This window comes from Artemia sp. Qi Xiang Cuo, chromosome 15 (genome assembly GCF_049724085.1).
Source record: "Artemia sp. Qi Xiang Cuo chromosome 15, ASM4972408v1, whole genome shotgun sequence".
NCBI lineage: Eukaryota > Metazoa > Arthropoda > Branchiopoda > Anostraca > Artemiidae > Artemia > Artemia sp. Qi Xiang Cuo.
In genome coordinates, this window is record NC_142808.1 from 13,463,228 (window position 1) to 13,479,517 (window position 16,290).

The 16,290-nt window shown below is 34.2% G+C and overlaps 1 protein-coding gene across 1 annotated transcript in view; it reads left to right on the forward strand.

Moving 5' to 3' along the window:
* LOC148943354 (uncharacterized) overlaps positions 1 to 16,290 on the forward strand; it is a 463,023-nt gene that overhangs the window by 76,480 nt on the left and 370,253 nt on the right. The window contains exon 8 of the mRNA XM_089101108.1: positions 5,176 to 5,433. Within this exon, the coding sequence (XP_088957234.1) occupies positions 5,176 to 5,433 (258 nt within the window). The remainder of the gene's footprint in view (positions 1 to 5,175; positions 5,434 to 16,290) is intronic.

Sequence of the window (16,290 nt, forward strand, 5' to 3'; positions counted from 1 at the left end):
CTTTCTTATGAAAAAAAAAAGTCCTAAATTTCTAAAAACTAATGTTTAAAAGCATATCCATAATATCATTTTGCTGCGTCGTGATCAATATATCAATAAATTGTGTAAATGCATTTGGACCACAATGTAGAAGCTTCATACAATAGTCTAATGATGGAGAATCAGTTTTCATTATATTGACAAGCATTCCCCGAGAAAATATCTTCATTTTAATAGACAACTATATATAATCATCATCTAGAATCAAATATTTTTCGATAAGAACTATATTCCTCATGATTCGATGCTTCTCAAATCTATACATTTTTTAGAGTACTAAATCTCTCACAACTAACTTAAGACTAACCAGAATCTCTTTTTGTACACAAAATATACGCTAGTAGACTATAGAAAAAAGAAAAAATACCATTGATTTAGAAACAGTTTTATTGAAATTAAATACAATAATAATATTAACTGATGCATTTTGTTCTCATCAATATATTTCGATAGAACATCTAATGCTGACCGAAGTTTATTTATATGGAGAATATTTACTTTTCCAGCAAAACACAGCTGTTCCTCCTGATTAAATTTGCTTAATGATATCACGTATCTAGCATACATAGTGTCCCATTCAAGACATAGAAAATTATCCATTTTTATATGTAAATGCTTTTTACAAAAAATGCTATCTCGAGTATAAACGATTCGAAACTGATGGAGAATCAAATATGGAACCTAAATATATACAAAAATAATTGCATAACGATGAAACAAGACGTGCTGGTTTTTTGGGCTTATCACCAAAAAGACAGTGAACTTTGAAACTGCGTCATTCCTCTTGGCAAAGAGTGCATTGACCTGTAACTACTAGAAAAACCTGTTTGGTACATAGGAGTCCCAGAAATGGTAGGTACTACTCTACTTATATAATCGAAAGGCCTTGTGCCCTTTTTAATAGTCGAAAGTTATTCGAAGGCTTATCATTTTTATAGTAAAGATTGATGTGGGTGTAATGTATGAATTTTTTTTGTGGTTGTTGTTGTTTACACCAGGGCACTTACACCATTACACCAGGGCACGTATCGAAGGAGTTGTCGTAGGAGCTACGAAAAGGGCTCATTCGATTGAAATTAGAAAGGACTGATGCCCTTTTTAATAGTCAAAAGTGATTAGGGGGAAACTAATTGTGTTAATGCTAATTCCCAAAAAGGCATCTCAGAAGAATCCCAAGTACGACTGAGGGTATTATGTTCAAACTTTCGGGGCTACTTCTGCTCTCAAAATTTAACCAAATCAAAATACCTTAAGTGTATGCAAGCTGTCAAAAAAAATAAACAGATTTTTTTTGCGAATGGTATCAAGTTATCCATTTCAGGTCAACTAGAGGAGGTATGAAACTAAATTAAACACTACTATTTGTGTCCAGATTTTTAAAAAGGGGTATGTTGTTAAGAATTGCTGAAAATTTTTCTCCAGCATACAAATAGCAGGCCAAACTATAAATTCTTAAAAAACAAAAAGATTTAAAGTATTATTTTCTTTTTTCCTGAATAGACTATGTCAATATAAAACAAACAGAAATTAACTAAAAAAACTTTTACCAAGCGTGAAACTACCACAAATCAGCATCAATAAATAAATGAAACCCAAAACGAATAGAAATTACAATACATAACCGAGTCAAACCCTAAACGAGCAGAAATTAACATGAGTTGGGCTCAAAACCCCTATGCCTTCCCATGGCCATAACATAATTTGCATTTTACTGAAAAAAATACAAATGAATGTGCATTTTCAGTTTAATATAAATATACTGATATATAGTAATTAAAATGTTAATATTATTTGATTTATTATAGTTATAAAAGTAAAAACATTTATATTTTTTTCAGTAAAGTGCAAATTTTGTTCTGGCCTTGGGAAGGCATAGGGGTTTTGAGCCCAACTTATGTTAATTTCTTCTCGTTTTGAGTTTGACTCGGTTATGTTTTGTAATTTCTGTTCGTTTTGGGTTTTATTTATTTATTGATGCTAATTGGTGGTAGTTTCACGCTTGGTAGATTATTTGATTTTATTTTTGCTAATTTTTTGTTTAATGGAGTTCTTTACTTTTCTTTGAAAAACCTATTTTGTGGAAATTTTTTTAAAATTAATTACAATAGATAACCGATTCAAACTCAAAACGAGCAGAAATTAACATAAGTTGGGCGCAAAACCCATATGTTTTCCCAAGGCCAGAACAAAATTTGCATTTTACTGAAAAAAATACAAATGAATGTGCATTTTCAGTTTAATATAAATATACTGATATATAGTAATTAAAATGTTAATATTATTTGATTTATTAAAGTTATAAAAGTAAAAACATTTATATTTTTCAGTATAGTACAAATTTTGTTCTGGCCTTGGGAAGGCATAGGGGTTTTGAGCCCAACTTATGTTAATTTCTTCTCGTTTTGAGATTGACTCGGTTATGTATTGTAATTTCTGTTCGTTTTGGGTTTCATTAATTATTGATGCTGATTTGTGGTAGTTTCACGCTTGGTAGATTATTTGATATTATTTTTGCTCATTTTCTGTTTAATGGAATTCTTTAGTTTTCTTTGTAAAACTTATTTTGTGAAAAAGTTTTTTTAATTAGTATATATAATACGTATTTAAAGCCAGTCACATATATGTAAATATGTATAAAGCAAATCAGCCAATCACAAAATTAAATGAAAAATCTTATTGGCTCAAAATAGCGCTAGCTAAACCTCGGTATTTGTAAAATCTCATTGCGAATAAGCTTACTGTCAACTTTTTCTTGTAGGCTACCTGTAACTCCAACTACAGTATAAATCTGACTTCGTGGAAAGACAAGAGCTTTCAAGAGTAGTTTAACAAGAATTAAAAACTACTAGTGGCACATGCCAGTGGCAGGGCTTTTTTACTCGAAAGAAGTCGCACATTTTAAAAGAAGTTAATTTTCATTTACTAAATTTGTATTTGAATCGACGGTACATACTCGCTCGGATTCAACCAGACGTTTCTTGAGGTTCATTTTGTTCCACGTACCCTTTAAGAAACTCCCTGGTGTTACAAATTCGCTAACAGTTATTCATATAATAGCTTGAATGGGCAAATGATCATGCGCTTCTTTTCGATAATTGTCTGTTTAATGCTTTGAAAATAATAGAGTTGGAACAACTAGTTAACCGTAGCAAAGCTACTTTACCCATAATTGTCGAAAAGTACAGTAACATTTGTTCTGGTCTATCAACCAAGTCATCTAATAGACAACGTAAATATACTATTCCATAAAATTCTTGGTTTGGCCGTCGGTTTGATCGTAGTGAAATTGAGCTAGTAAATACTTGGGAAATTCTAACTGATATTGGATTTTAGTGGAGTTGAATGTTAAGACAAGAAATATAGTTATTTATTAAAATATGGCAGTCGCATTACTAAATTACTATGTATACTATATTATTATTATTATTATTTTATTTTCTAATTATTTGTTATTATTTTTATTATTATTTTTATTTCTTATTATTATTTTCTTATTATTTAATCATTATTTTCCATAATAATATTTTTTTCAAAATTTGAAACAAAACGAAGTTGGACTCTTTTTAAAGATTAATGTGCAAAAAAAAGTTGTAGAGGCGTCTACTGACATAGAAATTCAAAGTTTTTACTGCTTCGTCTTTTCCTTATTTATACTCCCGATCAGAATCTAATATCTTTGACGTTTTTCAATTGACTAATTAAACAGACCCTTAATGCTTGTCTTAAAAATTACCAGGATCAATATCAAGGTTTGACGGTGATTTTAAAAAATGCACTTCTTAATCAGTTGAGTTCTTCGCTGAGTTGCTGCATTCAAATAGATATTACTGACTGGCTAATCATTTTGACCGCTGTTTTCCGCTGTTTCACCGAACGTTTTTTTAGATAATGAACGTAATTTCTTGTTGTTTCCAGTCGGCATTTATCACTATATTTATCAAGAGAGATTTCGGCAGAATTTTGGTAAAATGGATACAATCGTGTTTTTTGGTGCTTTACATCTAGGGACTCAGATTTATTTACTGACTTGCTGGAAACACCAAAGATGATGTTCCTCTCATACTTGGTACTTCTATCCCGTGCCAGGCTCGTACAACTCCATTGATGCAAAACTTTCTATGTTAATATCTTATCATATCATCAAATGCAAAACGGATATGGTCAGATTAGTAGCCGTCAGGAGTGAAAATTTAAAAGGGTATCCTCGGCAATTCTGGGGAGCGTAATTACGCTTTAAATAAACACTGGTGCCAAGTTAAAGATTCGAATGATTTATCAGTTGGACAGTTGTAAGCAAAGTATAAACACATACAACTGATACAACAAGTACTGACAAAACCTATTCTCTCTACACAAAAAAGTGACCCTTTGTCCGCGTCTCCAGAGACGATTCCATACCTATGCGAACCTGGCGCCTAAATTTTTCAAGTTCCGTAGGTGATTATACTTGTTCCGTAAAAGCTGTATTAAATTTAATTTATTGTCTCGGAGCCATCAAGTAGTACAACATTTCCCCTCTAGAGGTGCTGAGGTACGTGGGGTCACTTTTGGGGAGTTTTGTCAGTACTTGTTCAGTATGTGTTTATACTTTGGTTGTAAGCTTGTAACTATGTTTGCCAGGAAACTCTTCATCACTTCTTCTCCAATCATACCCCTACAATTGCTTAGGCAGACGTTAATAGAAAAAAAATACACGAAAAGAATCATGTTTAATATGAATATTTTATACAATTCTTTTTCTTGGTTTTATACCATATAATTGTTTGAGAGGCAAACTCCTGGAGCCCCTTTCTAAACCTCTGTTGCTATCAACACAACAGATTGAATCTTTTTCAGTTACCATTGCTGGTTCAGACTCAACTTATGGTTAGCCGAGTCACTTTTAGATTCCCTTCCGTAATTGTAAAGACTAGAATTTTAAGATATTAAATTATGTTTAAACAACTGAGAGGTCATCTATCCGTGACCGTTACGGTTACTGATCATCTGGTCGTTTGAGCAGGTCGGAATTGATGCTGGTATTTTGTTGACGGACGCTGGATCGTTCTGGTAGTAATTGTCTAAAATTTGATTTGCGGTAAAACTATCGTTGGTTTCGTGTGCTTCCTCTTCATTATTAATACAGTCGTTGAACAGTCCATAATAATTAACGAGGATAATATGTGGAAAAACTTACTCAGTGGGAAGAAAAAGTATGTGAAAAAAGTTGAATTTTTAGAAGTAAATTCTGTTGCAGAAATTAGTGATGACAGTTTTGATAGTAGTTCCTGTGAAGGGAGTGACACATGTGGTGCGTACGTATTAAACGGTTGTCCAGAGAGCGAAAAGGAGGAGTCAATAGAAATTCAAAGCAGCAAAGCTGCTTTAAAGCAGAAGATTGATGTTGACCTACAGGTAAGCGAATGGCATCTATAAAATCCTCACTATTTCCTCATTTTTACGGTTAATTTTTCGCAAATCATATCATTGACTTACGAACAAAGTAAACATACCACTCGATGCCGTTTTTTATGCTCTTTCCAAATATAATAGTCATTTTGTCGGAAATGAATTTTACCCCCACCCCTATATATACCAATTCAGGGTATATATTTGCACATTAGGGGGGGATTTTATTTCTGATGTAAATGGGAGGTAAGTTTAAACTTTAACCCCACCCCCCTAATGTGCAAATTATTTAGTCAGTTAATTTGATTTAGGAGGGTAATTCATTTAAGAGATCAGGGAAAGGGTGTATCTAAAAGTTATTTCTAAGAATCAAATAATGCTTCAGACTATTGTTTTAGGTACTTATGTATTATACGAGAAACACACTCGAGAACTTGTATCGCGAACATGAGACATTACCCGTTTTTCACGAGGCTAATACCAGACAATTAGCTTCGGCTGTGAAACCTATAACAAAGAATTATGGAAGGGGGGCCGCCCAGAGTGCATTATACTAAATACCTAACTTAAACTAACCTAACCTAACCAAAAAAAATACCAACTAAATATTTAATTAAAATATAGCTACAATGTATTTTTCCACCGAGCCGAAGCCAATTGTCTGGTATTAACACCGTGAAAAACGGGTAATATCTCATGTTCACGATACGAGTTCTCGAGTGTGTTTCTCGTATAATACATAAGCACCTTTTTTCATGAGTTAAATGCTTCAATTGTAATTCAGGATCGAACAGACAGTGGTCTGTTCGGGTCTGTCCAAGATATGCCCATATTTTTGTTATTTTCCCATGTTTTTCATATAATTTGCCTACTTTATGGCTATGGGTGAACTTATCTCCTCCTCCGATGTATCAGCGTTCAATTTGAAACGTAATCGTCCGCAAGTCTCAGGCGTAAGAATATTCATATACGCTAAATGTTTTACTTCGACAGGATAAACTTTGACCAATCATCAAATGACCCTTATATATCGAATAATTTATGTTCATTTTAAGTTTTAAAGTTACTCCTTACTTTCAGTAGAAAAAAGTTGTCTTTTAAAATTTAATTTCTGATATTTTTCAAATCACACCAGAAAATCGCCCCCCCCTCCGTTCAAATTTCCCCAAAAAGTTTCCTCTGGAAACTTTCATTGACACATAAAATTCTCCATGTGGAAAATCCAGCCCCGCAGAAAACCCCCCTCCTCAAAAAATCTGTAATCTACCAATAATAATTACTTTATGTGAACAACAGGCGAATTCCGTAACTTACAGCCCTTTCCTCAGGGACTATAGGGGGTCATGTCTTAATCAAATGCATAACTATTGAAACTTTTTGACTATGCTGAATCAAATGGCTATCTTAAAATTTTAACCAGATGTCTTTGGAGGGAAAATTATCGTAATTTGGGGGGGGGGGGGGTTGGCGGGGGGGGGGGAATTCAAGCCGTATTCCAAACAGCAGGCTGTACGAAAAGTGTGGTCCAATCCCACTTTTTAGGGCTATAATGAGAGAAAGGTTCAGATGACTTGGGCACGTTCTGCGGATGAAGGATGACAAACTGCCAAAGCTTGTTCTTTTCGACCAACCGTCTAGGACTTAACGAAAAGCAGTTTATCCCCAGTCCCCAGTTGTCGTTAGAGATTGTCGTAAGGAAAGATTTAAGGGAAATAGGAATTTCCTGTGACGATGTAAAGAGGGAGGTTTTGAGTGAATTATGACGGAGGAGGAGCGTGCGTAGCTGTTTCGGTCTCAGGCGGATAAGTGCTGTGGTGAGTTGTTAGTAGTAGTAGTAATATTGGTTCGATATGATCACCCCTTGAAAAAAAAATAAATAAAAACAAATAAACACGCATCCGTGATCTGACGGGGGACTTTCATTAAGATCACCTGACTTTTTGGGAGTGTTTACCTCCTTTTTCGAAAATCAGGCAACTTTTCTCAGGCTCGTAGCGTCTGATGGATAACATTAAAATTATATTTAGAATTAAAATAAGGTAATTTCTTTGACGTATATTTGATAACATTGTTATCAAAATTACAGAGTTTTGGTTACCTCTGGGTTAAGGCGTTCCTTACTTACAGTTCGTAACCACGAACTATTTGATTGTTGGTACTCCCTTATCTGAACGCCTTCCTTTTCATATACACCTTTCTTCAGCAATTGAAGCAATTAAGAAATTTAAGTAAAACAATATTGATGGTATTTCTAGAGTTCACCTTTTCAGGGATGAATCCACTGGCGATTTTAGGGGCACGTGCCACCCTCCCCCCATAAAGAAGTGCTCTAATTCTAGTGAACAAAAGACAAAAATACAAATGGGGGAGCCAAGTTTTATTGTTGCCCCAAAACATTAATTCTGTATCAGCCCCTGCCATTGCCGGATCCAGGGGGCGGGAGGACCCTGGGCCCCAAAGATTTTTTCTGGCACCCTCTTTCCCTGTTTTTTTTTCTTTTTTCACTCTACTTTTAGAATAAATTTGTCAATTTGATCAATTATTGGCACCTTTGTCACATTGCCCCCGCCCCAACATTTCGCTCATTGGCACCTTTGTCAAATTGGGTCTCCCCCAACGTTTTGCTCTATATCCACCCCACAGTTTGTATAATTAGGTTTGGGCGCAAAACAGGTTGATCCGAAAAACTTACGTTAGGAGCAAGTTTATTTAATGCAAACTTGCGTTAATTAGGTAAAATACACTACTTTAGACTACTTTAGGGGGGGCACCCCTCGCCCCCCCCTTGGATCCGCCACTGGATGGTTTATATTTTTTTTCACGTCGTGATATTTATTTTTTAGATAAGAATAGTTTCGTTTTCAATCATTGTTTTCGTATGAAATGGGCAGACCTTTCCTGAACTTTAAACAATAAACACCTCTGTTGGAAAATCCTTGCACTTTGTGAATTTAGATAGCGATAAGGGTTCCTGATTGAGACCAATTCTAGGACTTGGGTTCTAATTATTGGTTGCTTTGGTAAACGTTGCCACAATAGCCCTATTCAAGAAAATACCAAACGTTTTCAAAAAATTGAGGGAGTTTCAGAAAATTCCGAAATTTTTTAAAACTTGTGTTTGGTTATCTGCTTAATGAGCTCCTCAGTACTATAGACAATAAAAATCAAACCAATATCAATAAACATATGTGAAAAGTGGAAGTGACTATATTTAATTTAGCTGCAAGTCTACATTCATGCCCACCACAAAATTTCCCTTTGAGAAAAAATTGATAAAACTTTTAAAATTGAAATATCAATGCCAAGCACCAAATATCATAATCAAATAGCATCGCTTTATGGCATTGTTCAAATAAAATTTATTTTAACTTGATTATCGTTGTAAATTCATTCTTTGTCTTTCTTTCCATTTATAAACCAATGTTATATTTACCTTTTGCTTTATTACAGCCCACTATATATATATTTATATAAATTTATATGCAGTGTTACAGCCATACCAATTATTCTCCTTTCCGTTTTTTATTCTTTAATAATAATTTCTGGTCGTTTTTATTTTTAACTATTGTATGTTTCTATTTATACTGATCTTAAGTTTAATATGGCCTTTACTTTTATTTAAAAAAAAAAACTTTCTTTTCGTACAGTTTTCGTAGTATATATATATATATATATAAAAATATATATATATATATATATATATATATATATATATATATATATATATATATATATATATATATATATATATATATATATATATATATATATATATATATATATATATATATATATATATATATATATATATATATATATATATATATTATGTTTAAGAGGTAATTACTTGGCCAAAAAAAAAAAAAAAAAAAAAAAAAAAAAAAAAAAAAAACTGTCGTCCTAATCCAGCAATTGAGACAAATGTGCACTTGAACGAGGCTCTCACCTTACACATCCATCCAACTACCTAGGACCAAACAGTATACCCAAACCATCAACCAAATAGAAAAGTCCGAATCCATGCAAAGTTGTCATCAATAAATGTAAGTCGTTGTAAAATTACCTGCAAAAGCACCTTAAATCTAGCAAAATATTTCCAAGTAAAACCTTCCATGTAGGGCTCATCCGAATAAGACCACCAGCCTTAACCGATTTCGAGGCTTTACATTTTTTACCAAGCACGGTGGAGCCTCTACCATAAGATCTATATGGTAACACTATGTCAGGTCAATCCTGAGAAATACCTGTAAACTAGTAAAGCTACTAGAAATTACATACAAAAAGTGTTTCAATGTTTCCATAATCAACTCCCAGAGGTCACTGAAAGAGACCATTCTGGAACAAATGAAGACATGTCCAGATGTAACTTTTATTGGTATCTGGAGCCAATTACCAATTTAAAGATCCTCAAGCTTGTTTAGAACCCCTAGAAACTCAAACTGCGAGAAATTATATTAAAATATCATTCAGTATTTCTTTATAATTTTTTGTATATTTACTTAAGAGTTCATGATACATGAAACTAAATTTTTTGAATTGCCGACTAATTTTTTTGGCAGAAAAACCTCTTAAGATCAGTTTTTCGCTCAGCTTTTTACATCTATTTTTAAAATCTGTGTAATTACTACATATTTTTGCATACCTAAATAATTGGGAATAATAAGACCAATAAGTAATATTTGAATGTATATTACTTTCAAGATATGGAAAATTAATTACATCAAAATTAAAATCATCCGTTTTATTATATAATTTAAAAACTAATTTATTATTATTTGAAATATTAATATTTAAATCTAAGAAATGGTCGGAGTGTCCCATCCCATGGCTAGGCTCAAGAATTACCTCTTGTGGATAAATATTTTTTGAAATCTCAATAAACTCTGAACAATTTATTACCAAGAGATCGTCCAGATATCTTTTATTATTTGAAAGGTTATATTTTACGTTGCTTGGGCTGTTTTTATTTATCATGTATTCATATTCTAATTGACTTAAAAACAGGTCTGCTATAAATGGACTTGCATTCCCACGCATAGGAATGCCTACAGTTTGTTTATATAAATTCCCACTAAATCTTATAAATGTATTAAAAAGAACAAATTCCAGTAAATCGCATACCATATCCAAGCTATAACATCTTGAATTAATAGTGCTTCTAAAGAAATTCGTCCATCGGGATTTTATATATATATATATATATATATATATATATATATATATATATATATATATATATATATATATATATATATATATATATATATATATATATATATATATATATATATATCGGCGCGTACAAACAGCTCCTCTCATTTGATCTGCCATCGGCGGTCCAATTACCCTGGAACACGTATTTTGGCAGAAATGCCTTTGAAACCAACTTGAGACTTCGAAACCTATTTTTAACTCCTAAAAACATCTAATAATAACATTGCACTACTAAATACCGATTTTTATGTATAAATTGGAATAAATTAATTTAAAATTAGTTTCTTCAAAATTAGTGTTCCAACGTTGAAGCCAAGTTTCGCGTTCAAGAGAGATCTGACTTGTCTACCCGTGAAAAGATCTAATGTCGCTTATGTTTACACCGGTTTATACATTCTCTGGAGCAATCGCACCTCGGTCCGGGTTTTTATAATTGGTGAGATAGGGAAAGATCATACTGCTAGTATATATACTGTGATCCACCCCTAGCCCCTGCGAGATTAGATTGCACCTCGTTTATTTATCCAGATGTGTGGCTGTACTTATAATGGTACTCTTGCATTGTATGGGCATTTACAAGGAAACCAGTCACGAATAACCCATTTTTGACGGGTTAACCGCTACAGAGTAATACCATGATAGCGTGGTTTTTATTGCGTATACAATATTGAAACTTTTTTTGGGGGGTTTAGGGGGGAGGTACCTAGGTTAGGTTACGTTACGTATTTGATATACGTTATGCTTTATCCCCCCTCCCCCCCAGGGTGCAAATATATAGCCCAAATCTGTTTCTAAACTATTATATATTCATCTGATTTTATTTTATTTCATTAGCATTAACCAAACTTGACTTTTTAGAAAGGCCCATATAACGTAAGAGTACCCTTATAATGTACGGATAATGTTTTGCGTTGTACTGTTTCTTCAACTTTAAAGCGGGGAAAATCACCATTAGATTACTCTTTTTACCAACAAATCACTAGTTCTTACGCTTTAAGTAAAGTCCTTGAGCTTGTACTTATACTGCCAAGACAAAGAAGCCTTTGTGGGGATTAGTACTGTATATTCATTGTTCGGTTAACTAACCAGTAATAAATCTTATCTCTTTCCCTTTGAGTTCTTATCCCTTGGTGACTGACAATTTATGTGAGGGAGATAACGAATTTGATTATCGGCCTGTAGTATCACGCCGTATAGGCAGGCCTATTATCTTCTTTGCTTTTTGAGAACTCTTCTAAAGGAAAGGGTATCTGTCTTTTTGCTTTTGATCTATCAAAAGTGTTTGATAGCGTATGGTTCGTCATTCATGGCATTCTAATTCTTCTGGCACTTACGTGTTATAGCGATCACACTCAAGTTCTTGATCTGAGTAAAACCGCTCTCTCTGTCAACATTCAGATATAATTAGCTCAATCTCTATGAGATAAACTATTATGCAGGTATATTTTAATTAAATATTTAATGTATAGAGTTGTTTTGGTTGGGTATTTAATATAAAGCGTCCTGGGCAGCCTCCTTTCCATAATTCTCTGTTGTAGTTTCCAGTTTCCATGATTTTCTTGCTAAAGTATGATATTTACATCATGTTTTGGTATATTTCACCTAACTTCACTTCTTTGATGTGGTTGCTATAACACGTAAGTACCGTTCTTTTCTTTGGCTAAAATCGGTGCCAGCTACTATTACCAAAGTGAAAAGAGGTCTTAGGCAAGGTGGGGTCATATCTACCACCCTGTTTAAATTTTATATTTCCGGGGCTCTAGTTAAGATGTCAGTTACTTATCTATCGAGTTTACCGGATGTCTCACACCACGCTTATGCTGATGAGCTACTTTTTATAAGCCATAGTGGTAGTGTGATACTGGTCTATCCAGGGGCGTAGCATTTTTTAGCAAAGCTTCAGCATTTTTTACTGGGGGGGGGGGCAATAGGGGTCTATATCTGGATAGTCAAGGGGCATGGGTGATATAATAATTTTTCCTCTCTAAATTAACGGGGCGGGAACTGTCCCCCTCGCATCCCCCCTCCAAACGACGCTCCTGGGTCTGTGTAATTTGATTTTGTCGTTGCTACTTCTCTTTCGAATAGGCCTTTCTCTTAATGTAGATAAATCCAAGTTTTCAATAAGAATGCACTAAAATGTTTACTAATAGAGGGAAATTGGTACTTGTATGATATACGCCCCACCTAATTTTCATCTAATATGTTTTTCTGTATGCTCAAACCTAATTAAATATACCAAAGTAGGATACAAATGTAAAACTTTAGAGACAAATTTGAGCTATATTTTTGCACATTAGAGGAGGTGGGGCGGGTCAGCATGCCTAATATGGTAGTTACATTTATTCTGCATCTTATGTAGTAAGTATTAAGCCCAAATTGTATATTTTCCATCTATTCTGTCACTTCTCTTTGCCTTGTCTCACGCTAAGCTGAAAGAAACTAAGTAAAAAAAAAACAATTCTTTAATGCGTTAATGAATGAACGACTTGAGAGATAGGGTGTTTATTGTACAAGCACTGGGAAATGTAACAGGGAAATGTAACTGGGAAATGTAAAATTGAAATATTGAAGAAAGTTGAGTAGAACTTGGCAAACACATCTGTTTGCCAAGTTCTACTCAACTTTCTTCAATATTTCATTTTTTTGCTTCTAGAATTTTTCCCCTTCTTAAAAAAAAGTAGGAACAAGAATCCGGGCTAAATGTTTTAGACTTTGCAAATTTTCGTTGGGGGGAGACCTTGGATAAAATGTGTGTTTTCATTAGATAATTTCCAATTCTTGATATTACAGCAAAACTGGAAGTACTGGAAAAAAAGCATTCAAATCAGCTTTTAGCGTCCGTATTTTTCCTCATTACCGCCTTGTCGGGTTTTCCTGTTGTGTTTTTTTCTCTCTTTTTTGTTGTTTGATTTATTTTATTTTGTATCTGTTACTCCACGTATTATAGGTTATTATTGCATAATGTGGATGAAAAAGTAAATGATAACAATAATAATTGTATCTTTTGATACTCACTACTCAACTGTACATAGATTGCAAGTCCCACAGGAGCTTATAACGCAAAAGAATCTGGTGTATTATAGGCAAAATTTTGTTAGACCCTTCTTCCTCCGCCTGAAACAAAAATCTAAAATTTCGCTTGCCAATCCTTCCCCTTCTCTTCCCAACATCATCTGGAATTTTAATTCCATTCCGCAAACTGTTCCCTACATACCTCTACACCCTTTCCAAAGTCAAAATTTGGCTCTTCTCAACATTCCTTGAAATTTTCAAATCGAACTTCGAAGCTATTCCTGAGATATAATTTGAAAACATGGATGCACATAGCGTATTTTGGTTTTGTTCAGATCCGCGTATCGTTTCCAGACTCTACCCTCTTGAAACCTATGGGAATCTTGGCTTAGTGAAAGATACCTGAGAGGTTTGATGGATAATCAAAACCAAGCATGGTTGCCCTTTTTACTGATTCCTATCAGTGAGCAATTTTCAATTTATGTAATTTGGGATCGGTACCCTGCCCATAGTGGACAACCAATGTCAGCCATAGGGCTGAAAGTGATCAAGGAAGCATAATTGTTGGAATAAAATTGTCTGCTCCTGAACAAAATAGTCTTATCAAAATTTTGACTCAATATCACGGAGGTTAGGGATGATAGGAAAAGGTATGGGAGTTAGGCTGGTTGCCCTTGAATCACGTTTGGCTCTTGAGAAATACGTCAGAACTTTCAATTTCCAACCTAATGGGCCATCTTCTAAGTTTCTACGACCACCCCTTCCATACGTGGTGGATTAGGAAAAAAGTTGTTTGACCATTTCTGGTGCTTTTTGGTGTCCTGTTTTCGGCGGAACCAGCATATTTCTTTTATGTTTTTCTTCTACACAGGAATCTCTTTAGCCCAAGGACTTAAAGATATGATTTTTGAGCCGACCGAGAAAAATATTTTTGAGACGACCGAGAAAAATATTTTTTTGGTCCTTTTCTGAGCCCATTTTTTTGATATGATATCCCTGGGTCAAGATATCCCTGGAGTCATACTTATTGGGCCTTTTCACTATTTTGAACAAAATGGCTATTCCAAAATTTTGATTGGATATCTTGGAAGCTATGGGGGGATGTGTTGTAAAATAAGGTACGGGACGATGCTTGTTGCTCTCCAACTGATTTTGACTCTTAAAAAAGGTTCTACTTTCAACTCCCAATCGAATTAGCCCTCTTTGAAGTTCTGCGGCCTTCTCGGTCTGCAACCATCTATTCCAAACGAAGTTGCCGGGGAAAAAAACAGAAAAAAAAGAATTCACCTTTACTTTGGCAGCGCTAGAGCGGTGACTTTGATAATTATACATGAAGAACAGGATATTATCATAAATTAGGGTCTTACCCTTAGGCCTCTGGTCATCTTGTCACACTATAATCCCACTTCTATTTGAAATTGCTATCTTAAAATTGAATTTGATGCCAAAACACAACTTTGGGTGGCGCTTTGAGGTGCCCAGACTATATGATTTAAAAGAGTCGTGGGTCATCCTCTAATCATATTTGACCATTATAACACTAGTTCTAACTTTCAAAGAATAGGAACATTACTTTTGCACAATTAAGTGGGGGGGGGGGTAATCTGAATTCATTGACAAATTGATTACAAAGTATCCATTACTGGCAAATATTAGCCTATGGATATTATCCCTTTTGTTAAGTTTTTGTTAAATTTAAAGAATTTAATACTACTACTACTACTACTGCTAACAACTCATTGCAGTACAAATTCACCTTAGGCCAACACAGCTACGCATGCTTTCCCTCGATTTCAATCTATTCGAAGTCACCCCTTTTATATCCTCCCAGGAAGTTCTCATTTCCAAACGGTTAATTTATGCTTACTCATCAACCCTGTTCCAAACCAACTGCCGGATTACCCTAAACCATGAAGCTATTTTCAACGGGCTGGAAAGCAGATGATGCAGCTGAACAGAAACAGGAACAAAGGTCGACTAACTACGGCATAACTATCCGGATCACGCAATGTTTTTAGTATAGCTTTGTATCGGCATTTCAATCTTTCTAGAAATTTGTGTCTAATTTCCAGTAAACAAAACATCTTTTTTGTTCTTGAAACCTGAAAGTATTAGCTATGAAAGTGCTATACTGGTTTGATGTGAGAAATCAAACAGTTCGTGGTAACGAACTGTAAGTAAGGAGCGCTAAAAAACGGGATTTTCCTCAATAGTAACCAAAACTCTAAAAAACGGGATTTTGATACCAGCAGATACACGAAAAGAATCAGACTTCTATGTTGATTTCAAATATATATATATATATTTTTTTTTATTCCAATATTCACGGCGCCAGGTACTTTAAAGTATCTGATATGGTGCTATTCATTAACCTCTTTCAATGGTCTCGAGGTTTTAAATGTCTATTGAACCTTCTTTTGAAGGCGTCAAAAGAGGGATTTGCAGGGATAATATCCCCAGGAAGATCGTTCCAGATAGAAGTGCAACGCCGGATGAAGCTGTTCCTCAAGTACTCGGTTTTCTATCATATGTTTCTATCACGTTTAGTCTTACCCATAAAAAGTTACGAGCCTGAAAAAATTTGACTTATTTTTGAAAAAGGAGGAAACACCACCTAAAAGCGATAGAATCTTA